This window comes from Drosophila busckii, chromosome 3R, assembly GCF_011750605.1.
Source record: "Drosophila busckii strain San Diego stock center, stock number 13000-0081.31 chromosome 3R, ASM1175060v1, whole genome shotgun sequence".
NCBI lineage: Eukaryota > Metazoa > Arthropoda > Insecta > Diptera > Drosophilidae > Drosophila > Drosophila busckii.
In genome coordinates this window covers 14,835,107-14,862,120 of record NC_046607.1, presented here as the reverse complement: position 1 = coordinate 14,862,120, position 27,014 = coordinate 14,835,107, and the positions used below count along the sequence as shown (strand labels likewise).

Here is a 27,014-nt window from a genome sequence, read left to right as displayed (position 1 = left end):
CCAGCGACATAATAAAATCAAATAAGAAATGAACAAATAACGACTAATTAACGTTTTAGCTATGCGCACAATTTAATTTATTATAATGCCAAATTTAAAGCCTGACGTCAGCGCTTGTATTTCATTTATACACAGCGAGCTGAGAAATTTATTAGGAATTTCAAGTTATTTATATTTTTTGGACTGCGCTAGATGTGACAGCGCTTTGAGTATCTTTGAATCATTTTGAGTTATTCGAGTTTAATGTGAAATTTTTCGCTGGGCTGTAACTCAACTCAGCTTTGATGGACATTCGCCCACTGAATGCGAGAGCGGGTGACGTGTTGGTGGTTGGTGTTGCTGCTGCTCTCATGAAATACATACCTTCCGCTTGGCCGCCACCAGCAGGCAGCAGACTGCGTTGCAATGTTTGCGCAGCGTTTCGTTTGGTTTGTGTTTTTTTATATCGTGTTGGTTTTAATTCAATTTAACAATCGCTGCTTTTTTTTTTTTTTGCTTTCTTTCGTTTTGCTGCACTTTTCGTGCTCTGTGCGCTGTGTTTTCGCTGCGCTGTGCGTTTTGCATTGTTGCCGGCAGCGAAGCGAACCGGAAGTTGAACAACAACAACAGCCGAAGTGGCAACAGCGCCAGCTACGGCCATTAGTGCAAATGAAATTGCATTTTGTGCCCCCCAAACACACTAAAAAGAAATTTAATCAAAGCAACTCAAGCTCAAGCTCAAGCCTGAGCCCAGGCCCAGGCATATTTGGCATACATTTCTCTCAACTGTTTACAGTGCGCGCAGTCTGTATCTTTCGCTCTTCATATTTTTATAACACAATTATTATTAAATCGACTGCAACGATTTGATGTACGGCCATTGAAATGGCGCTGCAAGCGCCAAAGCAAATGCATAATGCTTGTTAATATTTTCATGGCACAGACGCCGCAGAGTCAGTTATATATAATGAGATGTTGCTGCCAACATTTTTTTTTGCGCTTCTCTTTCTTTTATTTTGCTTTAATTTATGAGCAATTGCAGCTGCTGCTGCTGTTTGAGATACAGTGGCTTAGAGCTTAAGTTATTCCGGATTTTTACAACAACGCTGCTGAAATTACTGCGATTCCATTCATAGCTCGTGCAAGTAATAAGTTTACAGCTGCAAAGACATATTTGGAAGTGAAATTAAATGTATACGATACATTCGTGCTCATTCTTATTACAGCTGTAAAGTCCCTTTGGGTCAAATTGCAGTTGTGTAAAAAATATGCATAAATGACTTTATTATTTTAATAAAAAATGTGCAACTGCCGGTGTGTGCTACGGAAATGTTTTACTCAAGGGCATTTCCGCTGTTTATTTTCTTTAAATTACGTCTTGAAATACGCAAAAGGCTTTAACTAAGGCCGAACGTGGAATAATCTGCACATGAAAGAGATAAAGCTGCCCACAGATTTAAACATATCGATTTCTATAAGAAAAGACTTAACAAAAGCGCAAGGCTTAACAAGAGGCATATAAATTCATTTATTGTTACAAACAATTTTAATTTGAAAATAGAAACGACTTGCAGCGGCTTAAATGCAAATCCAAGGGTTAATAAACATATGTTTCAATTGCTGTAAATTTAGTTTATTTCTCAATTTAATTGCTTAGTGCTAATTTAATACTGCTAGCTATTAAGTTAAGTATAAATTCAAGACACACAAGCCCATCTTAAGTGCTAAATAATATAACATAAATACATATTGTAATAATTTAGTAATTTACTCAAGCCCATATCAGTTCTTTAGGCAAAGTAGCTTAAATAAGTTTTACATTATACACGCACACACACACACACACATATTTAATAATTAATTGTTAAACAGCACAGCTAGAGCTTAATTGTAATACATTTAAAATTTGAATTGCATGCGTGCATGAACTAGAAATAATTGAGAGCGAGTCCAGGCTAAGTCCAGGCCACTCGCTTGCGTGCGAATTTCGGTGGCACAGCTGTTTGAGATGTGACCACATTCATGGAGCGCGTCTTGTTGAGTGTGGGCGAGTCGACGCCGCCATGCACAGCCTGCATGTTCTGCCAGACATCGAGATTGAGATTGCTAAACGAGCTGGTCACCTTGGGCAATTGGTCATCCGAGCTGACCGCAGCCAGCTCAACATGGCTGCTGGCTGGCGGCAGGACAGTGGCCGAGCTGGCATTGCTGGCTAAGTCAGCAGCGCAGTCTATGGCCTCGGGCTGTGCTTGGTTGTTAAGCTGCTCTAATTGCTTGTTGGTTTGCTCTATGCCTGTGAGATGAGTGGAGCGTAATTCTACAAGCGACTGCTGCTCGGCCAGATTTTCGCGCAGCATGGCGCTAAGCGATTGCTGCTCTTGTTCAATGAACTTGTTGATTTCGCTAAAGCGCTGCAAATGCAGCTCACGCCAGTTTTCCTCACAGCGCTGCAGATTGTACTTGGCCTCGGACTCGTACATAGCCTCGATTTGTGCATAGGCCAGCACTTCGTTTTCCAGCTGCTCCTTGTACTTGGCCATGAGCTGCTGCAGCTGCTCCGGCTTGAACGCATACTTGGCTATGCGCTCGAGTATGTCCAGGCACAGTGAGATTTGCTTGCGAAAGGACTCGCTGCGATTGCGTATATAGATCTTGATCTTCTTCAAATTGTAGGCCTGACTCATGTCGGGCTGCTGTATCATTAGCGCAGTGCTCTCCTCCAGCAGCTCCTTTTCCTTCTCCAGCTCGCTGAGAAAGACGCGAAAGTGTTGCTCCTCCTCTTTGAGCTTTTCGGCCTGCTGCTGGCGCTGCTTCAGCTCCGAGACGTGCGTCTCCTGCAGCGCGCGAAGCTCCTTCACTTCCTGCTCGCGTATCAACTCGCGCTCCTTGCGCGTCTCCTCGGTGCGGCTCAGCTCCTGCTGCAGCTGCAGCTGACGCTCGGCGGCCAGCGCCTCCTGCTCCTCGCGCTTTTGCTGCTCTGCTATTTGCTTGTCCAGCCAGTTGAGCTTGGCCAGCACCTCGTTGTCCGACTTGGACTTGTACAGCAGCTGCTCATCATCGACGCCATGACGCCAGCGTCCATACAGCTTGGCCTCCATTTCCAGCTTGCGCTTCAGCTGCTCCTGCTCCTTGAGTGTTTGATTGACACGCTCCAGTGTCTTCAAATCGTTGGGCGCCTCTCTGGGGCGACGCTTGCGTCCCAGCTCCACATCATACGCATCGTTGTCCGTGTCCAGCAGCTGACGCAGTTTGCCGCGACGCGCCTCCAGCTCCTGCTGCTTCTGCTGCTGATCCTTGCGCGTCTGCAGCTTCTGCTCGGCCTTGTCATAATACTCCTTGTTGGTCCAGTTCTCAAAGCGCGACGTCACCTGCCCCCAATGATCGTAGTAGCGATTCACCTCCTTCGTCGCCTGCACGCGGTTGTGCTCCTGCTCGCGTCGCCAGGCGTAGTACGCATGCTGATGATTGAGGCGTCCCGACATAGTAGCTGCAAGGCAGACGACAATAAAATAAAGTTTTAAATGAGCTGCTGCGGCAGTTAAATGAGCATTTAGACTAGAATTAAGTTTGACATAAAGTTCAAATCACGCACGAGCGAGCGCTCGTCACGCTCTCAGCTCTAAAGCTCGCATTTGACCCAGAGCGAGTATAAAACATGCCTAAGCTACAATAAAAAGCAAATAAAAATATAAGCAACAAAAACAACGAGCTGCTGCAGATGGAAACCCCCGCAAGACCGCAGGGAAATATTTCTGTTGAAAAAAGTACAAAACTGACGCAAAGCAAACAAACAAAACATTTTGCAAGCCCCGCACACTAGTTCGCTGTTATTGTTGTTGTTGTTGTTGTATTTTGCACAAATTGATTTATAAAAGAGTTTAACTTTACAGACATATGTGCGGATGTGTTGTGGAATTTCTAGGCTAATTGCCAACAGTTCCAACAGTTCGCTGTAGTACTAGCGATTATTTTAGCCACAGCCAACTTTAGTGGTTTGCTTATTAAAACTTAATGCACAGTGTGTAACAAAAATAAGCGAATTTATGTGATTTAAAATTGTTTAAATTTCAATACCATTTGAGTCAATATGGCACATTATGCGATATAGAATGAAATACACAAATTTGAACTCAATGCAATGAAACGATCAATCTGCTAATGAAAAGTTGTAAGTCGTTCATAGGAATATTCTTCAGGTTTTCGCTCATTTATCTAGGATTTATTCTAAGCTTTAATAATATAAATAAAAATGTTCATTAACTGCCTGAAAGACAGCAATATCATCGGCTGCTCTAATCTTGTGTTTCAGTTTTGTGAATTGAAATTAAATTTTCGAATTTAAATAATAAATCGCCTGATCGTTACCATGCGGATCAGGCGATTCAGAAGCGATTATCAATAATTCATACATTTAAACAAAATATTATACACGCGCTTTATTCAATTTGTATTTTCATTTATTAAAAAAGCTTTAACTCTTATAACTGTCAGCCGATTTACATTAATGTAAGCGCATTTCGAAGCGATTGAATATTTCTTTCCATAGCTGACGCTGCTCTCGTGTATGATTTAAATATAAAATGCGCTTATTTTTAGCACACGCAATTTGAGGACTGATTTAAGCTGCTCGGATTTAAAGCGTTACACAAGCTCAACGCGGTTTGGTAGTTTGGGTCATATTAGCTATGCTGCGATTGCGACGAATGTGTCGCGCTCTGGATTTTTGGTTTTTTTTGTTGTCAGCGGCGTGCAGACAATACCGCAGCTGTCACTAACTGCCCAGGCCAGGCCAGGCAGCCTCGAAATCAGCGAGCCAACGAACCAAGCAAACCAAACCAAGCCAAAGCTGCCACATGGCGCTGGCCTCTCACTCGCTCTCTGTCCGACATCAACGCCAACTACAGATAGAGGGCAAGCAAAGTGCGTCCATCCATCAACATGGCCCCGTTGCAATATGTCAGAGGCTCGACTGGTGCTGCTGCTACGCACGCAGCAACGTTTTGTTCCGGCAGCGAAGGATGCAAATTGACGTGGACACAATAGCAGAGGCTGGCAGAGTGGAGCGGCAAACTGTTGGCGGGCTTAGCTAATTTCGCAGAAGATTTATGGCGCACACGAAGCGCATTGATATATGCCAAATTGTTTACAAATTGATTACATTATTAATAATGCCCACTGTGGCACGCAGCAGCAGCAGCAGCAGCAGCACATGCCACATGCCGCAACAGTTTGGCTGATTTAAAATTCACAATGTTGGCGCAAAATATTGCATATTCCACACCAAAGTACTGCTTATGTCATGTGAGTGACAAAACTTTGGCAATAAATCAAATAACGGTGCGAACATATTTGGGTTGTTTGGTGTGCCACGCCCCACAGAGACACACACACACACACACGTGTGCACGCCCACATATTTCAATCGACAGGCAGCAGCAGCAGTAGCAGTCGCAGCTCAAATGCCAAGATGCCATCCTAATAGACTTAATACACTTTCGGCACGGCACACACACAAATTCACTTCCTTAATTGAAATTTTAATTTGAATACTTTGCCAAAGTTTTGGCATACAGCCAGGCTGAGAGAGGAGCGGGGGGCGTAGCGTGCGTTTGAGTCTTGTCTATGTGTAAGCAAGACATCCAGACATACAGGCAGCCATAACAAACAGCCAAACAAGCACAATCAGAGGCAAGTCGCTGCTGTCGCCAGAGCTGCCAACATTCGAGACCGCCACACCCCTCCCCCTCTCAATCCGACTGGCGTTAGTCCTGTTGCAATCTTACAGGCTCAGCGCTTTTCAATTTACGCGCAACGCAAATCGTTTGTCATTTTATGTGTGTGTGTGTGTGTGTGCCTTACTTAATATATGGCATGTGCGTGTCGTGAAGCCAGTCAACCCAGATCTTGACACATATATGTAGCAGCAGCAGCCACGCCCAGCCGAAGCCACCGCTAGCATTACTAATCCGCTGCGGCAATGATATAGGCGACAGTAAGCAACAACTGATGAGTTGTGCCTGACAAAACTTTTCCTGCCCACACACACACATGCACACACATTGAGCTATATATATGTGTGTATTAGTGTTGTCCTGGGCAACAGCAACGTCCATTAATTAACAAAGCAGTTTCCATATGCGAACCAGTGGGTTAATATTGCCTAACGCCTGCTTGAACAAATAATTCGCAATTACTTTTGCTAATTGTAATACACGCTTGTCATTATCTAAGCGCTATGTGCACGAAAAAGTTTCAGATAATGTGCTGCTCAGTACCTTGGTGAATACCCCCAACTCGAACAATGGCCTGTCTCTGTGCCTAGAGCGTGCCAAGCCACAGTTAACAGTCACACTTAATACTCTGATAAGATGTGCGATTAACCAACAGCTGCATTGTAAATTTAGCAAAGAAAAAAAAAATAATAACAATATATATAAAATCAGTTTGCTATCGCAGTCAAGCTCAAACTAGACGACAATTGAATGCGCTATATATTTAAAATAGTTGACATGGCAGTTGCCTTTATGCTTGCTAAGCAAACGCCATAAAATAGTTAACAAGACTACCACAAGTTATTAACAGTTGCTCTCTTAGGCGATTAGTACAATAAAAAGTTCAGTTCAATACACTTAAGATTAATTTGTTAGCATTTGCTCAAAGGGGCTTTTTTTTTGTTGAAACCACATATTTAGTATTATTATATATAATCAGTCTAAAATCAGCTGCAAGCTGACACACTTTTCATTTTTATTCAAATATTTTTCCTAGAAACTCTGCCGCCGCATGTCTAATATGCGTATACTTAATATACGCTTTAGTTCCGCGTTCATCTCCAGACAGCGCTGCATATTTTTTAAACTGCATTTATTTCATTTACATTTGATTTAATTATATGCCAATTGTGCAATCAGCGTATTAAATTGTTAAAGCGAATTATAAATAATTCTGTTCGAGCCGCCTACGTGTGAGCCACGTGTGCTATGAAAATAAAAGAGCTTTGGCAAACTTTTCATAACTTTGCTGTACGTCATAAATTTGTTTTTCAACTTAATAAATCGTACATACTTATGGCCAAGTTTATTGAATTATTTCAAGTACACATCTATACCCTAACCCAAGGCAACAAAAAATATTAATCGATGGCATTTAACGACATCGGCGTTGACTACGACTTTTAGCACTTTCGGCACTCTTGGCTGGTGCTTTTGTTTTTTCGGCTGATTTTGCTGTTAGCGGTTTTGCAGAATTGTTAGTTAAGCGAAACATGGGCGACGAGCGGTCTGGCTGTCTACTGGGGTGTGGAGCTCAACTAATAAACACCAAAGCGCAACAACAACAACAACAACAAATTAAGCAAACACAAGAACTGGCGTTTAGTACATTTTGTGGTAAGTACCGTGCCAACAATACAACTATTTCAACTATTCAATGTATCTATGTGAAGTTCCCTCCGCACACCTCACGCCTCTGGAAAATAGAATAAATAATGCGGCTGTAGCAAGGGCGTGCTGCTTGCGTGTTTACCTTGCCACACACACACATAAATACACAGACAACCAAAATATTCGTTGGTAAATGACTCCAGTTTCCTTTTGATGAAATTACGGCCATATGGAGGCTGCGGTAATTCCCCCGCCCAACTCACACACACACACACAGCCACACGCACTTAAGTCAGCTTAGCAGAGAGTACTCTATATTAACTACAATATTAAATAAACCCATGAACAGCATGTCGACAATATGAAGCCAACACACTTGATAAGCTTAAATCAAATTAATTTCAACTACAATACAGATACATATCGAACAAGTTTATATTAGTAAATGGCTAAAACTCAATCAGAGACAGTTATCAGCGTAGACAGCTTTGAGTAGCCAACAAAGTTAAACAGTTTATAAGCATGCTCAGCATTGAAGTGTAGTCAGTCATATTTTAGCATTGACAACTAAATGTGTATGGCGAACGTTTGTTAATTTGTCTATCAAATCTCAACGCATTTACTAAAGCAATTTAACAGATATATTTGCCGAGTGCTTCCCCTTTAAATACAGCACAGGGGGCATCCCCAGCAGCCAGCGCAACCGGCTGGTTAAAGAAAAATACTTGGTGAACCAATGAGGCAAAATCTTTGGCTCATTAATGGTAAATCCCAAATTCAAAACTGCAAAGAAAAACGATTCGATTGCTTATCAAATTCGCACTAATGACCTTGACGCCCCAAATATCTTATCAAACACTCACAACTGATTGATATAGCTTTGTTTATAATACAGTAGCGTAGCTTAATCATAGATAAATTTAAACTACATGATGTTTTAGCACTGACTAAGCAAACATGTGTCATTATCTAATAGGCAACAAAGTTCAAATTGATTAGATTTAGATATACACAGCGGGATACATTGGCCTTACACAGGGGACACAGCCATAAAAAAATACCCGTCTGCATTGAATAAACACAACAGGCAGCAAAAAGTACCGCAGCAACGAGAAAGTCAAATTCAGTTCAGAAAGAGGTCGATAAATTTGCACATTGCAGTGTAATTCACACGCTACGAATAAACGAACGATCAATCGATCGATCGATCGAGTGTGCATATTATAATTAACCTTTAGGCGCTCTCACTTTGCCGAAACTGGTAAGCGGCATTAATTGCCGAAGCGCCGCCAACAGCTGATAACAACTTTATCATCTCAGCATAAGCGAGAGCTGCGCAGAGCGGAAGTGAGCGCGGCAGAGCAGCAAAGAGCGAGAGAGCGGCAAGCAATCAACGATCGACAGCAGCGCTGACGCTCACGTCGACGTCGACGCTCATTACTGTGGGCCAATGCGTAGAGTAAACGTGTTCAATTTTGTGCTGAGCTCATTATTTTGAGTTGGCAACTTAGTTTTATTTAGTTGCCACCACTGTGCGGCGTTCCGTGCTATTATTGCTGCTTGATAAAAATAATTTCATGCGATTTCACGAAAAAATAAAAACACTTTGCGCCGCCAGCAGCGACGCTAACGTCGCCGTCGACAGCAATCCGAAAAAAATTGCTGTCTATAAACAACAGTGCGCCCTTATGTTGCGGCACAATTCGCGCTTGTGCTTCAGCCAAAGCACAATAAAAAAAAGCGAGCGAAAAAGGAAATAAAAGACACAGCGCTCAATATTCAATCAACAGGCGAACGCTCAGGGCCAGCAGCATGTGAACATTGTTTAATCGCGTCAGCGACCTCGACTATCAAAATTTGCTCAATTCTTGCCACAAAAAAATAAAAACAAATTTACATTTTTAGCAAACATCAAAAAATTAACTATAATCAACTAAAACAAACAAAGTTCCTAACACACACACAAGCATATAAAAAGTCACATTGTGCGAATATAAAACAAAATAAAAAGTTCCTAAATAATTTGACAAATTACGCGCCATAACAGCTGCAAAATAATGCCAGCACTTGGATTACTTCTGCTATCTATGATGGGTAAGTGTGCAAAGAGCCGCCTTATCGCATTGCCCCTGAAATAAATAGACACACACACACGCACACAAACACACACACACGCGTAGCCATTTAGCTGCTTATCAAAACTGTCTGCGCGCCTGTCACCTTCCAATAAGCTTGGCACCAGCTACACTTGGCTCACCCTGTGACACACACACACAGCCACACTCTGTCTGCTGCATATTAAATTAATTTGTATTATTTGCATATAAATTCATAAATGTAAATATCAGATTTTGCGCAAAATTAATTGCATTTATTTAAACAGCAACATGTCACCCACAATTATTGACACCCAAATAACCAAACGAACGCAGGTTGCAACAATTTCAATGCAACTGTCGCTTTTATGCTTCGCTGCATTTATTATGTGTTGCAATTCAGTTGAAATTTTACTCTCTATCTCTCTGTTGGCTTAAACTAGTAATTATTTAGCAGAGAGTAGCATAAATCCCAGTTGGCCTTTTATTGTTTGGCTTAAATGTTTTTATTTTGTTTGTGTCAGCCATGGCATAATTTTTGATAATAGCATAGAATAAAACGCCGTACTGTCAAAACCATAATATTTGTATAATAACTTGAATTTGACTATTACAGTGAGCGTTATATATAAGCGAATAGCAGCCAACAATTACCCTTCGATATTTTTCATTCATTCATAAAAATGAACAACAAAATTAGAGTGTGCATTGCGTTGAAAATTAAATGAAGGCTTAGAAAATTAGTAAACTAATAAAATTTGCAATTTATATTCAATGATATTTTTCGTTTCGAATATTTTATCTAATAAAACTGCTACTAATATATACATATTATATAAAATATTATATTATAAAATGTACTCAATTCTGATTTTTTTTTTTAAATTCTATATAAAAAACTTTCTTCTTTCTTTCAAAACTTATTTTGTTATTTAGAAAAAATCTGAAAAAAGCAATTATTAAAATTTAAATGATCTTTTTTTCGAATATGTTATTTACATATATTAAATATATTATATTATAAAATATATTCAATTCTCAAAGTGAACTTATTTTTCAATTTAGACTCTCTTCTGCTTTATAAAAATCATTGCTTAACAATAGCTTACGCTTAGTTGCTTATATAGAATGTTCACTGTACAGCATTTTTGCGCGCAATGTGTGTGTACATGTGTGCGTATTCGTCTGTTTGTGTGTGTATGCGTCTGTGTGTTCATAAAACATATTTTATATGCTTCGCTTGATTAAAAACAAACAATTAGCGTGTGGCGAACATTGCAGGGGGCTGTGATAAAATTGAATAAATTGAATGTTTCAATTATGCGACAGGCCAACAAACTAACAAGCATCAACTCGATAATGCAGCAAGTAAATTATCAAAGAAATCTCGACGCTTAGGCTCCAAGGCTTAGGCAAAAGTCAATTTTGTGCACTTAAATCAAATTACAAATTTCGTTAGGGCATGAGACTACGCCCTGCTAATTATTAAGCAGCACACGCTAAACTATTTTTTGAGTAATACGAGCACATCTATCTATGTGTATGTGTGTGTGTGTCGAAAGTTTTGCAACATTGATTAGCACAACGAGTTTAATGTTTACTTTATTACGCCGCGTAATTAGGGCGAACGATTAGAGAAGCGTGTTGGGCTACAGTTTAATTTCGATGTATTGGTATGTGTGTGACTGTGTGTGTGTGTGGGTGTGTGTGTTGACAGCTTAACGGTACATGCATATAAGAATATATATACATATACATAAACGTAATTAACATGTAACACTCAAAAGCAACAACAGCAGCCAAAGCGGCATAAATTAAACACAAAATGTATTTGCCAGCACCTGCCTACTGCCACGCCCACCACAAGGCAGGCACACGCCCACTCACGACCACACAGCGATTTGCCAGTATGCTCTGTTTATTATTCAAGCACGCACACTATGCCAATAGACTTTCCACTGATCCCGGGCCGTTTGCCTATTTGCTGGCAAGAATTTATGCTGCCAACACACACACACACACACAGGATAGCAGCAAAAATATATTTCCTAACCAAATTTTAATTAGAAAGTCGAGTGCTGAAACGCAACTTTCAACTCAACAAACTTGCGCCCCGTTTTAAGTTTCCGTATGCATTTAAATGCCAAACCAAGGCAGCCAAGCTTCATGGCTGACATTAAATGCAGTTTGCATGATTTAGTTTTGCTGCAAAACATTTGCATTTATGACTGTGGGGCGTGGTCGCCAAAAAGTTGAGCTGATGCATATTGACACCTGTTAACCGAATGGAAAATAACTGCAAATTATAATAATGCAAGTCACAGTAAACACATCAGCGTCTAAATAAAACACATAAATAAAAAAAATGTTGACTTAATTGTTATCGACGCCAAAAGTTAAGCATTTCTTATCATAAAAATTGGCATATCAGCTATTTAGGCATTAAATGCATTTTTATGCAAAGCTTAAGCAAACAAAGTGAATCATTAACACACACACACGCACACATACGTATGTATAGCGAGCCGGTTAATTAATTGACACGTTTGGCAAAGCATTATTTGCGTCAAACACTGTGAAATCTGTATAATATATATATATATTATATATGCATATTAAGCAAAGCCAAGCTCATTGACTTGTTTCGAGCTATTAAGCAGCAGCTGCTTCGCTCTCTCGCTCTCTCTGTCTCTCTCTGCTAATCTCTATAAAACTCTTTGCTTAATACGTCGCTCAGCTCGCAACTCTCAGTCGCGCGTCTGTTCGTGGGGGGAATTTTTATTGAAGACGCGCGTTCAGTGCGCGTTCTCACCTCGTTGGACACACCAGCTAAAGCAAAGTTCCCCCCCGGGCACAGGCGTAGCCGCTCCAATAAGTTATCAATGGAATGTGCGCGCGACTTGAGCGCAAAGCAACACGCGCTACAAACTTAAGCAGCGTGTCGATAAATTCAAAGTTAAACAACTGCTGCAATTAATGTTAACAAACTTTTTGGCCAAACACTCACACACACACAGCATAAACTGTAAATAAAGTACGCTTATTGGCTGAACAAACTAAACGTTTGCGCTTTTTTTTTGCTTGCAGGTGTGGGCCAGCATATGGAGGCGAGCGTTAGCGAAGGCGTGCATAGCTCGCAGCTTTTGTCACGCGCGGATTGGGGCGCACGCGCGCCCAAGCAAGTGGACTACTTCACTGGACCCGCGCCGTATGTTATCATACATCATTCTTATATACCAGCTGCCTGCTTCAATACGCCGGACTGCATGCGCAGCATGCGCGACATGCAGAACTTTCATCAAGTGGATCGCGGCTGGAATGACATTGGCTACAGCTTTGGCATTGGCGGCGATGGCATGATCTATACAGGACGTGGATTTAATGTTGTTGGCGCGCACTCGCCCAAGTACAATGACAAGAGTGTGGGCATTGTCTTTATAGGCGACTGGCGCAGTAAGTCAAAGCCCCAAACTTGCCAATTAACTAACTAATTGATTTCTTGACTTTTGGTAGCTGAACTCCCGCCTGCGAATATGCTGCAAGCTGCAAAGGATCTGATTGCCTTTGGTGTTGCGCAGGGCTACATCGATGCCGCCTATAAGCTGCTGGGTCATCGGCAAGTGCGTGAGACGGAATGTCCAGGCGGTCGACTGTTCAAGGAAATTAGCAGCTGGCCGCACTTTACAAATATCACAACCCCGCCCATAGCGCTGCCTGCTCTGCCTTCACAGCATGACCTAGCAAAGAAGGTTTAATATTTATAGAAGCTAATGGTGACAACTAGTGGAATCCACAAACAGTATTTATTAAGTTGCAAATAAAACAAACTTTATCTACATACATTTATAATAAAAAATGGCAGCCTTTGTCTGCATTTAATTAAAAAAAATGCTTTGCAAACAAATAGCAATTTGATTGCAATTAAATTTGCCTTTGCAAATGCTTTTAATTAGTGTTACTTTTTTTATTTGTATGCGCTGTCGGTTACAGTTGCTGCAAATAGTCTATGCTCATCAAATTGATTTACGAGTGAGAGAGCGCGAGAGTCATGGCAACTTTTCAACTTGTCATGATGCGTACCAAACTGACAAGCAGCCGGAAACAGGAAACGAAAGCAAACAAGCAAGCAAACAAACAAATACACACATTTATGCAAAAGTTTTTTATCAATTTTTGTATTTTTTATTGATTTTTACTTTGATAGTGGCAGCAATATTTATAACTATGCAACAACAATTGTTATTTAGATAGTTCTGTCTGTTTATTGAACTTTGCTGCTTGTTGATGCAGAATGCAGATAAAATTTCCGAGCCATAACTATATTAAATTCAACTTGTTTATTAAAGTTTGAGAGCATAGCCATTCAAGCGATAAGCCATAATAAATAAACATGTTTTATTTTTAAACAAATGCCGTAAGCTATGCAATAGATTTCCCAGATACTCTTTAGCGCACAAAAATATGCAGCACTTGGCAGCTGGGAATGATTTAAATTAAAATAAAAGCGCTCACATACATTTTAGGAAATAATGCAAACCTTTAAATTAAAATAGTTTTGCATTTGACAGTGTTAAATTATCAAACGATTATTTGTGTCTGCCTGCGTGTGTGCAATAAATTGTATAATTTTTAAATTGCTTTGCCAAATAGACAAAAATTATATTTGCAGCAGCAATAAAAGCGTCAGGCGTTAAATAACATGAAAATTAATTAGAGCAGAGTAGCAATGTTTTTGTTTTAGGCGTTGAGGACAAGCTTATTGAAGCTGAAGCTGTCATTTTATATCAAATTTAATGATATGCTAATCAAGGGGATTAGGCAAGTTACTTTGTGCTTGGGTTTCGCTTAATCTTATACACTTTGCAATTTTTATAATTTTAAGTCAAAGTTAGAGGCAAAGCGATAACAGTAGAACTTTTGATCAAGCTGGCAAGTCGAGATTAAGGCTAGGGCCTAAAGTCAATGCTTAAGCTAGTCTAAAACTAAACTAGTTACAGTATGCTTTGCAGTATTTAATTTTGATTAGAAATAGTAAAGAAGTGACTGCACTCTTAGCCCAAAATTAATCGCATAACTAATTTGTATATATTGAAGCTTCAATTTTTATACAGGTAGCAAAATATACAAAGGGTATTTGTATACTGGCTGTGCTCAATTATTGCCACATGCTGTTTTCTTTTTGTTTCTTTTGTGGCTCTCTCAAGCTTCTCTTATTTATCAAATTGTCGTCTGCAGTGCGGCCTTAAGCTCATTTGCATTACTTTTAATGCTACTTCTCATTATTTGCATTCATACTTTAATTGAAATATTCTTCATTTGACTGAAGCATCCTTTCGGCCTTTTGTTGCCGACTTCTTATCATTCATTCACTCGTTGCTTCTGCACTTATTACAATATAATTGTTTCTCTGGAGTTTCCACTCTTTATTATCTTAGTGGCGGTGGCTACTTCACTAGCCAATTATTGTCGTGGGTATATTTTGATTGCTTACTTACACTGGCGGTCTAATCGATATGCGGTCTAGTACTAAAAATAAAGTCACGCACTAGCCGATAAATGAATTAGCATAGCGCAATCAGTTGCCAATTGTAATACAAGCAAGCGTACTATAAACTTAAAGCACAGCACAGCGACAACTGGGCGACAATGTAAATATTGCACGACAAAAGAAAATTCATCCAATACATATTATCAGCAATAATAAAATAGACACAGCGGGCACTAATGGGTTTGGATTTTCTAGACGAATGGTTTTTATCGCAGGGTAAGACACCCCACCCCATCCCATCCCTTCCTATGAAACAAGAACTTCCCACGCAAAACGCAAACTTGCGTAATTAAGCAGCAATTAAAATGTTTAAGCGAAAACACACAGACCCTTGATAAGCGAATGCGTTCAACTCGAAACAAACAGCAAACAGCAGCTATACTATAAGCAGATTATATATGCTATATATAAATCATAATTCCAGTTTCATTGAACTATGCTGCACCTGCTGTAAGGTCAATTGGCTGAGCATTGAGCGCCAAACTGTCGGGATGCTAAAAATATTATGTTGACCAACAACAACAACAACAACAACAACAACAAGTAGCAACAAATCATAATAAAATGTACAATTTTCATTTCATTATTTTTGAGAGCGCCACACACACACACACACGCACACACTGTTGCTCACTCTCTCTCAAAAACACAAATTTTTTCGTTTTTGTAAATTTGTTTTTCGAATTTTTCAAGCATTTTAGGCTGCTGTTAAAAATACATGAATTTAGTTTTTGAAACGCCGTCATAGGCGCACAGCGTGTCGAGCGAGATAAATTTTGAGCAGTGTTCGTTCTGTGGTTCCACTGTGTCTGTGTGTGTGTGTGTGTGGGTGTATAGTGTCCACTATATATATAATTCAATATAATTCGTCTGTAAATGGCAGAACGTGTGGCCTATATAATTCAACAAATTAATACGCTGACTATAAAATTATTTAAAATGTTTCAATTTCAATTTCAATTATACACATTGCAAATGTTTAAATGCAATGCGCCAAAGTTTATACAAATGTCTTTATGCTCGAATTTGCATATCATGTTTAATTAACGCCACGGTTCCTACGTAGGCGAGAATACATTTCATTTCATTTTGTTCTTTTATTTTTTTGGAAATTTGCTTTTTGTAAAAATTTGCAAATGCCGTCACTCGAGCTATAGAAATGAAAACGAAGCATATAAAAAAAAAGTCATGGAAACTCGCAATGGAATGAAACAAATTTGGATTTCATTCGTTTTGGCTCTTTATTTATTTATTTTCGTTTTTTCTTTTTTTCATTTTTGCTTTTTTGTATACTTTGTGAAACGAGGCAGTGCCGAAAAGGCAAAAAGACGAAAGCGCCAGAGCCAGAGATATTTTCAACACTGTTGTTGTTTGATTCTCCGACACTTTGCTCATGGCGAGCGCAAAGAACCTAAAATTAAATATTTTCGCCTTTTACATATCGGAGAGTCAGTGGCAAAGCAAATTGTTTGCTGCGCTATTCCCAATTGTTGTCTTTGTTGTTGTTGTTGTTGTAGTGCATATGTGTATCTGTTAGTTAGCTGGATATGCAGACGAGAGTACGCATTGGTATCTAGAGCAAGCCGAATAGCTAGCGGGAAAATTCCGTGCAATCAATTGAGCCAAAGAGCAATTCAACAGTTCAACAGTTATTGCTACTCACACTCTGAACTTTCATTGGCTTAACAATTGTATGACACAAAGGCCTACATTTGGCTAATAAGCTGCAACAACAACAACAACAAATAGATAAACGGCTAATGAGCGCATGTAGTTAAAAATAACATTGAAATGAAACATACCCAAATATACACGAATTGAATTGAAAATATTTTAAACAGCTGTTGCTCATCGCTGGCACAAGATTTTTAAATAAATACACACACACACACACGCACGCGTGAGCACAAAATATAAATTTAAACAAAAAAAAAATAGAAAAATACAGCAATTTGAAATAACTTTTGGACAAGTGGCAAGTGGGCGTGGGGCTGAGGCCAAGTGAAGCGCTTTTCCGTTCTTGGCCGACGCAGTCGCCGTCACCCAACAACGTTTGGTGCTAATGTGCAAAGTTTTATGTTTTCATCAACAACAGCAACAATAACGAAATATAAGTAAAAAAAAATATAACAGAAAATTATTTAAAAAGTGTGTGCAAATAGACGACGACGACGACGACGTCGACGACGCAGAGTGGGCGGCGGAAGAGCGAGAAAAGTTTAGCTACAGTCACAACGAGAACGAGAGCACGCCAACGACCCCTGGAGAATTAACGAAACGGAAAACAGTTGTTGAGTTGAAATGCCCTTCGTGACGCCCCGCAGCACAACAACAAGTGCCGGGAGTGGCGCCGGCAGCAGCGGCAGCTCCACCGGACGCACAACATTTCGTCCGCCATGGGTTAAGGAGGATGCAACTTCAAGCGCCAGCAAGCCAGTGACAACGCCTTGGGCCAAAAAGGCTGCGGCAGCCAAGGAGAATGGTGAAAAGCCCGCAGCAGCAACAGCAGCAACAACAACAAACAGCAAAGCGAAAGCAGCAGCGGGTACAAAGACAGCTGAGCCAGCAAAGAAAACGGAGCCAGCAAAGAAAACTGTTGCAGAGCCTGTAAAGAAGGCAGAGCCAGCAAAGAAAGCAGCTGCAGAGCCTGTGAAGAAACCAGTGACAGCAGCAGCCAAGAAAGCAGCTGAGCCGCCAAGCAAAAAGGCGCCAGAGCCTGTGAAGAAAGCAGCAGCGGCAAGCAGCGTAGCAACAAAGAAGCCTGCAGCCAAAAAGAAAGAGCCAACGCCACCGCCTGAGTCTGAATCCGAAGAAGAGGAAAGTGAAGAGGAGGAAACCGAAGAGGAGTCCGAGGAGGAGAGCGAAGAAGAAGAAAGCGAAGAGGAAAGCGAGTCTGAAGAGACTGATGACGATGACGACGACGAGGACAACACTGTGGAGGACAAGGTGCCGGAGCATGTGAAAAAGGCCGCTCAGCTGCGTCCCACGCAGACGAACAAACGACCGGAGCAAAAGGAAAGTGAGTTGACACAGCGTTTCGAATTAGAGAAACCCAAATTGCGCAGCGTTGTGGTCAAGCGTGATAAGTCGAGTAAGAAAATAGCACCCGAGGATGATGACGAGGCCGTCGAGGGCGAAACTGAGGAGGAGCGTGAGCGTCGCTTGCGCTTCAAGCTTGAAAAGCCCAAATTGCGGCATGTGAAGCGCGAGGAGAAGCCGCTGCCCAGCAAGAGCAGCGACAATCTGCTTAAAATACGGCCAGTGTTGAAAAAGGTACCCAAAGTCGATGAAATACTCAAAGAACCCAAAGAAGAACCCAAGCCCGAGTTCAAGACCAAGACCCTGAGGAAAGCGCCCTCAATAAAGCGCGAACCGAGCATCAAGAGCGGTAAGTCGTCCGGTGCTCTGCACTCTCTCTCTCAGCCCAATGGAAGCTAATTACCCCGATTAACAACGCTAATGGAACAACCACATAAACAAAAACGCTGTAAATATTTGACGCTTCTCTAATGTCTAAAATATCTAACAGGCAATGCGTATAATTTGCTATACAATATTTGATATTCAGCGCTGCGCGTCTGTTGCATTGGACTGAGTTTGTGTGCTTTGCCCTTCGCCTCCACCCAGCAGCAGCTGCAGGCGCGCTGCTCTTTTATATGCGACAGCTTGTGTAAAAATGAGGCACAAAGGAAATGATGATGGTGGTGGTGGTGCTGGTGGTGGCGTAAGGCAAGGCCGACAGACGTCATAGTGCAAATAAAGCGACAGTGCGGCAAACGTAGCGTATGAGTGATATGAGTGTGCGCTTCAGAGATGAGCGCGTGAGTGTGTGTGCTCTAATATAAAAAGAGCTTAAGCCAATTGAAGTGAGTGAGCATATTTATTATGCTTTTAATCGATAAAATATTGAAGCTTACTTGACAGTTAGAGGTTGTGACCTAGCTAATTGGCTACTATAATGGAAATTGATTTGTCAATTTGATTTGACATTTAAATCCAAAATCCATTTAAGGCTTATGTCAATTACCCCAGTAGCTCTGAATTCAAGCTGCTAGCAGCCAAAGCCCATTAGATTTTCAATTCCAAAATACGGCTATGCAGCTATGCATGACAAATTAGGCATTTGCGTCAATGTGGCGCATCTCTCTCAGCTTTGGTGTCGAGATGTCTGTTGCCCATTTCGTTGCAGCGCAAAAAACGCACCAAGTGTTTATAATATGTATTTGGATATATGCATATATATGCAGCTGCATATTCATTTATGAATGTGCACAAAACATTTCGTCAAAAATTTGTGGCTCTCAAACAAGAACAACAATGCGCATAAAGCCACATACAATTCGCATACAAAAACAAGGCTATAAAAGCAATATAAATAACATATTTTATTTAATAAATTTTTAGTGAGTGCTGTGCAGTGAGCCGCAAGAGGTGAAAGAGGCGCAAAGCGTGTGTGCAGTTTTTATTTTTGAACGACAAAAGGCAGCAGCAAATTGATTGATACACAAAAGTCTCATAGAGCAATATCTTTGCCCAATTAGCAAGCAATTCTCTAATGCATTTTGGCTGCCGGCTGCTGTGTGTGGCAACAAATTGAGAAAATAATAACAGTAAGTTGCATAACTTAACAAATTGAAATGCATGCCTCGCAGCAAGGGCCACCCACACTCAAGTTGGTGGGATGCGAGGGGTGTGCAACAAAAAGGTTACGTGTGAGGCAGTTAACTCGAGTTGCGGCATGTCCTAATCAGTGGGCAATAACGTGACCGCAAATGCGTCCTAATCTTGCGAGGATAACACACAAATAAAGGCACAAGTTCGAGAGTCGGGTTTTCCCTCTTTTTTTTATGGAAATGGCAAATGAATGGGAATGGTAGGTCACTAAGCAAAATGGCAACCGCTGTTCGTCCCAGCGTTTGTCCTTTAAAGCTGTCGCATCATAAAAAAAAGAAACAAAAAACAAACAGCAAAGCGCCAGCGATTGCGACTAGCAGTTACTCATTAAATAAATTTCACAATTCATTGAGTAGCATAAGCTTAACAGCAGCTTCTGAAATTAACAGCGCACTGTTAAGCGCTGACTGCGCTGTTAATACTCCTTGTGCCTTTATTTTGATAAAGAGTAGCATACAGAGAAAGGCAACAATGAACACACAGAGAGAGAGACACAGAAAGAAAAACATTTATTTAATGTGCTTGGACGACGTTGACTCAGTTCGTCTTTCTGCCTACTTGGCGGCTGCTGCTGCTGGTTTTGTTTCGTTTGTTTTTTTTCTTTTTTATGATCTAAGTAAAATTCATGATTATTGCTCATTGTGTCAAAACTACAACATAAAGCGGAATGTTTTAAAGACAGCGCATTCATCGCTCAACGGGTGCAGAGCGGGGGTCTCAAGCTTCCGGTTGCCTTTAAAGCAGAAACCAAAACAGCATAACTATCGATATAAAAAGCAGCGTATATCAAAAAGGACAGCAAGAGGCTAAAACAGTGAAACTGAAAACTGAAAGTGGTCGTTGGGCTAAGGACAAAGATATATGGCAATGTGCTTGATATAGTCTGACTAAATGTGCCATTTATATTCAAATATCCGCACTAAAAAACGACAAAATATAAAACCAAATAAAGGCGCCCAAGACTTCTTCAAAGCAGTCAAAAGGACAAGCGACTGGACAGCAAAAAAAAAAAAAAGTAGAAAAAGAAATGTCTATATATATTTTTTCTTTTATTTAAATGAGATAGCCTATACTATATATATACACTTAAACGCGCATATATAATGAATATATAGAAGCTATGTATACTTGCTGCTGCTGCTGGTGCTGCCTTTTTGCTCTAGTTATGCTTTTCGGTTCGTTTAAGCCTGAGACACGCGCTACGCCATTAGAAATGTCAACCTTCAATAGGTGCAGCCGTCTGTTGGGTACATCAGCGAACATAAAAGATGATTAGGCCATTTGAAAGTTAGACATTGCGTGGCCTAAATTGATGTCTATAACAATGAAAGACAGACACACACGCACACGCAAACGCAAACGCACAACATGGCGTATGCATAATATAATTGCCTTTAAATTCAACTAATTGAGCGAGACACTTAAAGCTGAAATTTAAAGCAACAATATGATACGCAAGATAAATTTAAGCTCTCTGGCCACACAACATGCTGGTTATTTAGTTAGGCTGGCGTGATTGCTTGGCTCGGGCCACAAATGAGCCGGCAATAGTTATTAACAAGATGAGAAACGTTAATCAGGCGCCTGTAAACCCGTCAGGATTAACAACAGTCAGCAGCTTGTATGGCAGCCCGGTCTTGTTGTGGTGGGCTTGGGTGGGTAAAACTGTAAAATATGGCAGAGAGCTACAGAGCGCTTCATCATCAGACAAAAGCAGCAAAGTCAGTCATCAAGCGGAGAGTTACATGCTAATGCGGTAGTGCTCATAGCTAAGACCCACCCACAGCTCTCACTCGGCCCAGCGTGATTCAATGACAACGGCAACATTTGTGCATGCATAGAATATTTTCTGTTGATGATAACACAATGAGCGGCAGCAGCTCCAAGCTCAAGCTGCAGCCAGCTACAAATATATATATATATATAGTATATATATGCGCAGGCACTAAAAGCGAGTACTAAGTGAGGGGTTGGGGTGGCGGTGACGTTCAACAAAATTTATGTTTACATACCCCGCGCTATTCATTTTCTGCCCGTTCTGTAAGTGCGGGCTTTGCGGTATATTAAGTGGGTAGCAACTTGCTAGGGAGAGATCGAGAGGGGGAGAGCGAGTCGTTTTGCTCAGCATTTTATTTAAATAAGAAATAATTTTGTCGACATGAATGAATGAATGAAGAGTTTTATCTGCAGCCTCGACACAAACACCCTTCCACGAAAGTGCTTTGGTTAAGTTTCTGTTTCTGTTTTTTTCTCTGTTGTTTTCCTTGCTTTTTGTCTCTTAGTTGCCTTGGGGTGGGGTGGGGAGAGCAGCCTGATTTAGGATGCCGCTTTAGCAGAGCTTTGCCATAAATTACTAAAACGAATTAAGCGAAACTTACTAAACGTGCACTCAATTGGCTGAACTCCATTCCCAACTGCCAGCTGGAAACGTTGACCACGTATTTTAATCAGCGAGACAAAAACAGAAGTAAAAAGCACCCACAAGACACAAGGCGCAGTTCATTAACATGCAACGTTAGATCGCGCGCTAGACAATAATCAAGTTTTGGCGCTGATACCAATTCGCATTCAGCTAAGCCCCAGCACACAGGTTGTGGGATTAGTTTTTGAGCATACCTAAGACTAATGCAGCAGCAACACAGCTACGCAGCTTGCCGCAAAAGGCAGTCAACCACTTAAAGATTAAGTGCAGGATTCAGCCAGGCGCAACTAGAGACTCGGGTGCGCACGTTCGAGGCAGCCAACGCAAAAGGTAGCGGAGCCAAGAGTCGGGTCGTATTAAAACGGGGGCGCAAGACAAAGCAGCTGTGCTCGAGCTCGAGCTTGTTGCTGCTCAGTCGCTGGGATTGACTGCTGCTTGGGCTGCTGCTGACTTTGGGTTCATTCAGACAAAGCTAATTAACAGATTTGTCAGCTTTTCATCACTTCACAACGACGTGCACGCCATTGTCTTAAGCAGTTGTTTGACTTTTACACCAAGTAACAACAACAACAGCAACCTGTACAAATAAAAAAACACAACAAAGAATGAAAACCCAAGCGCAAAGAGCTCAGCAACAATGCAAAGATTGCCAAGTAAGCTATACAGCCAAGTTGTATGTGTAAACATGACTTTGAGAGCGGATGAGTGGGTTGGGTGGGTCGATATGCAAAGCATTTTAATAAAGTTGTTCGATTGCTAATTATAAAGTCACAGAGGCTGTTGCTGTTTCTGCTGCTGCTGCTGCTGCTGTTGCTGCAGTTGTGTTTTGTTTAAGTTGCAAATTAAAGTTCGCTAGCAGAGCTAACAATTTAACTGTAAGTTTATTAGCAGCGCAGGCAGCGCAAAAAGAAAGCATTTCAAACTAATTGCCCTCGTTAACAAAAGAAGCCCGCAAGCGCATCGACTTGGCCGCCGCCATTGGCGTTGCCATTGCCCATCAGCATCGAAGATTTTAAAACTAACTAACTAAACCAAAAGCGAGCCAAGCGAGACTCGCACAAGCACAAGCACAAAGTACAAAAAAATACAACAAAATGCAATCAAAGTTGTGCCATCGCTGCCTGCCATGCCCCATGCCACATGCCCCATCCACGCTACGGATGTTTGGGTGGGGTGTTAAAGCAATAAAACACTGTACGGCTGACTTTGGCCACGGACAGCAGTTACGGCAGTAACTTTTCAATCTACAACAGCAGCCAGCAGCGGTGGCAGCAGCAGCAACGGCAGCAACAGCAGCGTGCAACATCCGCCAAAGGGACTAAAGTCCCTTAGCTTAACTTGCCCCGCGCACTTCTCCATTTCGCCCACAAATCCAATTGATATGTATGGCCTGTGGCGAGAACTTTGCGCAAACAACTGACACAAATTGCAAACTCATTAAATTAAAATTATATTTAATAACCGCAAGTGCAAGCAGCGCTAAACGATTTACTTTACTTTTTATTTATATATATATATTTATATGTAAGAGAGATGGCCAAAAAGAATAATAAATGTAAATAAATTGATGCATAAATTTAACGAATACGTAAACGAAAACGAGTTTGCCCAAAACCTCACTAACCGTCAAGCTAATCGTTTCGTTTTACAGTTCCTGCACCGCCGCCGCTGCCATCGCTGGTACCAAAGGCACCACCACCGCCGCCACCGCCATTGGCGCCGGGCGAGAAGCGCGATCTGAGCGCTACGCAAAAGAAAACGCTGGAGAGACTGAAGTAAGTTGCACTACTAACTTATCGGGCGCTATTATAAATTGCATTTCACTTGCAGAACACGTCCGCGCCGACGTCCCGACTGGTCCGAGATGATGAAGGAGGTGGAAAGCGGCAGGAAGCTGCGTCATGTAACTTGCAATGACAGGTGAGTTGACTCAACTTTCTAGTCCGCTCTTTGCTTACTTTGCACTGTTTGCACAGATCTCAGCCCATACTGACATGCAAATCGATGACCAAGGTGGACGACAAGTTCATCTATGAGACAGAGAAGGACAACTCGCATAATAAGCTGCTCAAGCAGATTCAGGGCGGCATCAAACTGAAGCCGACGCGCACCAATGATCGCAGCAAGCCCATACTGGAGGGTCTGCGCAAGTTCCGCCGCCAAATGACCATCGAGGAGCAGCTGCACAAGTCACAGTCCAAGATAAATATGCTGAGCGAGGCGCCCAGCAGCCATGCGCTGGGACCGGGCAGTGCTGCTGCGCTGGGCGCTGGCAGCTCGAGGCCAAGCATTGCATCGGGCATGTCGATTGACGAGGAGAGTCCCGATGAGCTGGACGACATTGACAAGATACGCGATGACCTGCAGAGCACCAAGCAGATGCTGGCGCTGGAGCTGCGCAATCGTGAGGCACAGGAGCGTGAGAATAAGAAGCTGCTGGCGAAAATACGGACACTCGAGACGGAGCTGGAGCGCGAGAAGTCGCGCGAAAAGAATCTCGAATACGGGTCGAATGTCATTGTGGCAACAATGGATCCCACGCCCACCTCCGAGCAGGCATACGTCAACTCGCTGAAGCGTGAGGTCGAGGATGCGCGCAAAGTGTCCAAGGAGGTGGAACAGAACTATCACGATACCAGTGAACTGCTTGTCGAGGCCAAAACGGAAATCGATGAACAAAAGCGACAGATACAATTACTCGAGCGTAAACTGGCAGCAGCATTGCAGGTAAGCGACAGCACTGTCCAAAAGGACTCAAGCTCCATATTGTGTGAGTGTGTGTGGAGCAGTCTTAAAACCAGATAGTGGGCGGGCACTGGGGTGTTGGTGTTGTCAGTTGCAACTTGTTCGGGTTATAACCCACACATGTATCTACACATATGTTCTCGCACATTTTCAGCGTCGTCTGAGCCACCAGCCCTCGCCTAAAAAGTAAAAACCAAGCTAACAAAGCTAAATAAAAAAAATTGCAATTAGTCGCTTCGCATTGATTGTAGCTCTATCGACAGTAGACTGTCGACCACCAACACCAACCAACACGTATGCAGCACACACATAGATCATTTCTAGCAATTAGACATCAGCTGACAACACTACACCCGTCACATAGAAATTGATCCACGTAGGGCCAATTAGAAGTTGCTTAAAGTCTTAGAATTGCAGTTGTGAGTTTTAGTCTTAGATATTAAAGCTTCATTTAAAAATTATAGCAGTTTGAAATTAGAAACAATTGCTACAGCGAAATCTATTTGGAATAGCAAATCTATAAAACTTATAACAAATTGTATCAATGTTCATACATTTTAATCATAGTGCAAACAAAAGATTTGAACTAAGAGCAAGCAAGTTGCTGTGGCAATCATTATAAAGAATACAATAGATACTCGTTAAGTAGAATTTTAGTTTTTGACTTAACGTTGATAATAGTTAGAAGTATTACTAGTCGTTTATCATATTACAAAATATATTAACCATAGTTATTTAGCATTGCTTAGTCTGTGTTTCACATTTCTTGGGGACAATATACACATATATTATAATTTTATCTAACACACGACGGAACATTTGCTTAACACGAGTACTCTGGCAATTCAAATTAAGTGCGATTTTTCAAATTAAGTGGAGTGTCCCATGCACTCTTAATTAAGTTGAAATAACGCCACTTGGCAGCCTTGATACGAAACAGCTTTGCTGCCTTGCATGCTCAAAAACATTAACAAAATTAACCAATTAACCGCTATCGCTATTGTTATAAGGGCAATGCGACACCAGGCACTAACAGATCGCATATTAGTTTTTGCTTTGCTTACGACGATGACGATGACTACGATGAGTGCAACGGTGGGCAGTTGAACAATCACGGTAGTAACGGCCTGCATAAGGTAATGCCACAAGCTGCAGTCGAAGTGGGGCAGCCTCTGAGTGAAGGTAACGAGACATGTTTGAGTAATTCAGCAATCTATTTGCGTAATATAGGGCGTTGCATACGATGGCTCGAGACGACCCAGCGATGCGCATTTCGGACGCGACAGCTCACCCGAGCTGGAGCTGGAGCTGAGCGAAAGCGATCCGGATGAGCCTGAGGAGAAGAAAACCGAGCGACGCGAGAAGCGCATAGGCAAGGAGGTTAAGGTGCTGCGCAGCAAACTTACCAAGATCAAGGTGAAAGAAGAGGCCGCCAAAAAGGAAAAGGACGTGCTTAAGGAGGCCATGAAAAAGAATCACATTATACTCAAGTGCGTTATTATAAACAAATTGCACATTGTCTGTTTGCTAATGCGCTGCGTTTTGTTTGCAGAGATGAGAACAAAAAGTTCAAGAAATTGGAGAAGGAAGTGCAAAAAATGGCAGCCTCAATGAAGCTAGACGAAGACGAAGTCGATGCCGAGGATAAGGACGATGAAGAAGGTGCAGAGGACGATGCTGAAGCTGAAGACAATGAGTCTGAATCCGAGGAGGAGTCTGAGGAATCAGAAAGCGAGGATAGCGAAGAGGAATCGGCCAGCGAGTCCGAGTCAGAAGTGAGTGCCAAATTAATAATTGTGCATAAGTATATATATAAAACTGCACTTACTTGTATTTTATTAGGACGCCGCCAACTCTGCCAAGAAGAACAATCTGGAGCCGCGTGTGAAGAAGCACGAAAGTCGCTTTGCTGCTATGAAGAAATGCAATGTGCTGCTGCAAGCGAATGTGGACAATTTGCAGGATGAGATTTCACAGGTACGCTCCAGAGCCACGAACCTGCAGGACGAACTGGATGCCGTTATTGCCGACTTGGGTTTCTAGCTGCGACAGCTGGTGCTCCGCAAAGAAACAATTGTGGATACTGTACAACAACAGCGTGTTTATTTACTGTTTGCGTAGTGTTCCTTTTTCAATGTATTTAAATATAATATATATATCTCAAAATA

The 27,014-nt window shown here is 41.6% G+C and overlaps 3 protein-coding genes across 9 annotated transcripts; 2 read left to right on the top strand and 1 right to left on the bottom strand.

Moving 5' to 3' along the window:
- Positions 1–1,726: 1,726 nt before the first annotated feature.
- LOC108603238 (trichoplein keratin filament-binding protein) lies at positions 1,727–26,757 on the bottom strand. Its single transcript, XM_017991863.1, has 2 exons — positions 26,675–26,757; positions 1,727–3,466 (listed from the first exon to the last, which is right to left on the bottom strand). Exon 2 carries the CDS (start codon positions 3,459–3,461, stop codon positions 1,935–1,937), a length of 1,527 nt encoding a protein of 508 aa, XP_017847352.1. The 5' UTR covers positions 3,462–3,466; positions 26,675–26,757; the 3' UTR covers positions 1,727–1,934.
- Positions 7,229–13,315, top strand: LOC108603239 (peptidoglycan-recognition protein LB). Of its 3 annotated transcripts, none has more exons than XM_017991864.1 (3): positions 7,229–7,367; positions 12,545–12,910; positions 12,971–13,315. In XM_017991864.1, the coding sequence occupies exons 1-3, from the start codon at positions 7,244–7,246 to the stop codon at positions 13,210–13,212; spliced, it is 732 nt and encodes a 243-aa protein (XP_017847353.1). In that variant the 5' UTR covers positions 7,229–7,243; the 3' UTR covers positions 13,213–13,315. The 3 variants fall into 3 exon arrangements, with proteins under 3 accessions (XP_017847353.1, XP_017847355.1, XP_017847354.1); XM_017991866.1 differs by lacking the exon at positions 7,229–7,367 and adding an exon at positions 9,301–9,455 and having other exon boundaries at positions 12,971–13,314; XM_017991865.1 differs by lacking the exon at positions 7,229–7,367 and adding an exon at positions 12,406–12,482.
- On the top strand, positions 15,068–27,014 carry LOC108603237 (FK506-binding protein 5). Of its 5 annotated transcripts, none has more exons than XM_017991860.1 (8): positions 15,068–15,221; positions 23,753–23,876; positions 23,932–24,021; positions 24,078–24,828; positions 25,857–25,982; positions 26,077–26,336; positions 26,399–26,621; positions 26,689–27,008. In XM_017991860.1, the coding sequence occupies exons 1-8, from the start codon at positions 15,182–15,184 to the stop codon at positions 26,887–26,889; spliced, it is 1,815 nt and encodes a 604-aa protein (XP_017847349.1). In that variant the 5' UTR covers positions 15,068–15,181; the 3' UTR covers positions 26,890–27,008. The 5 variants fall into 5 exon arrangements, with proteins under 5 accessions (XP_017847349.1, XP_017847350.1, XP_017847346.1 ...); XM_017991857.2 differs by lacking the exon at positions 15,068–15,221 and adding an exon at positions 16,959–18,393 and having other exon boundaries at positions 26,689–27,014; XM_017991859.2 differs by lacking the exon at positions 15,068–15,221 and adding an exon at positions 16,967–18,024 and having other exon boundaries at positions 26,689–27,013.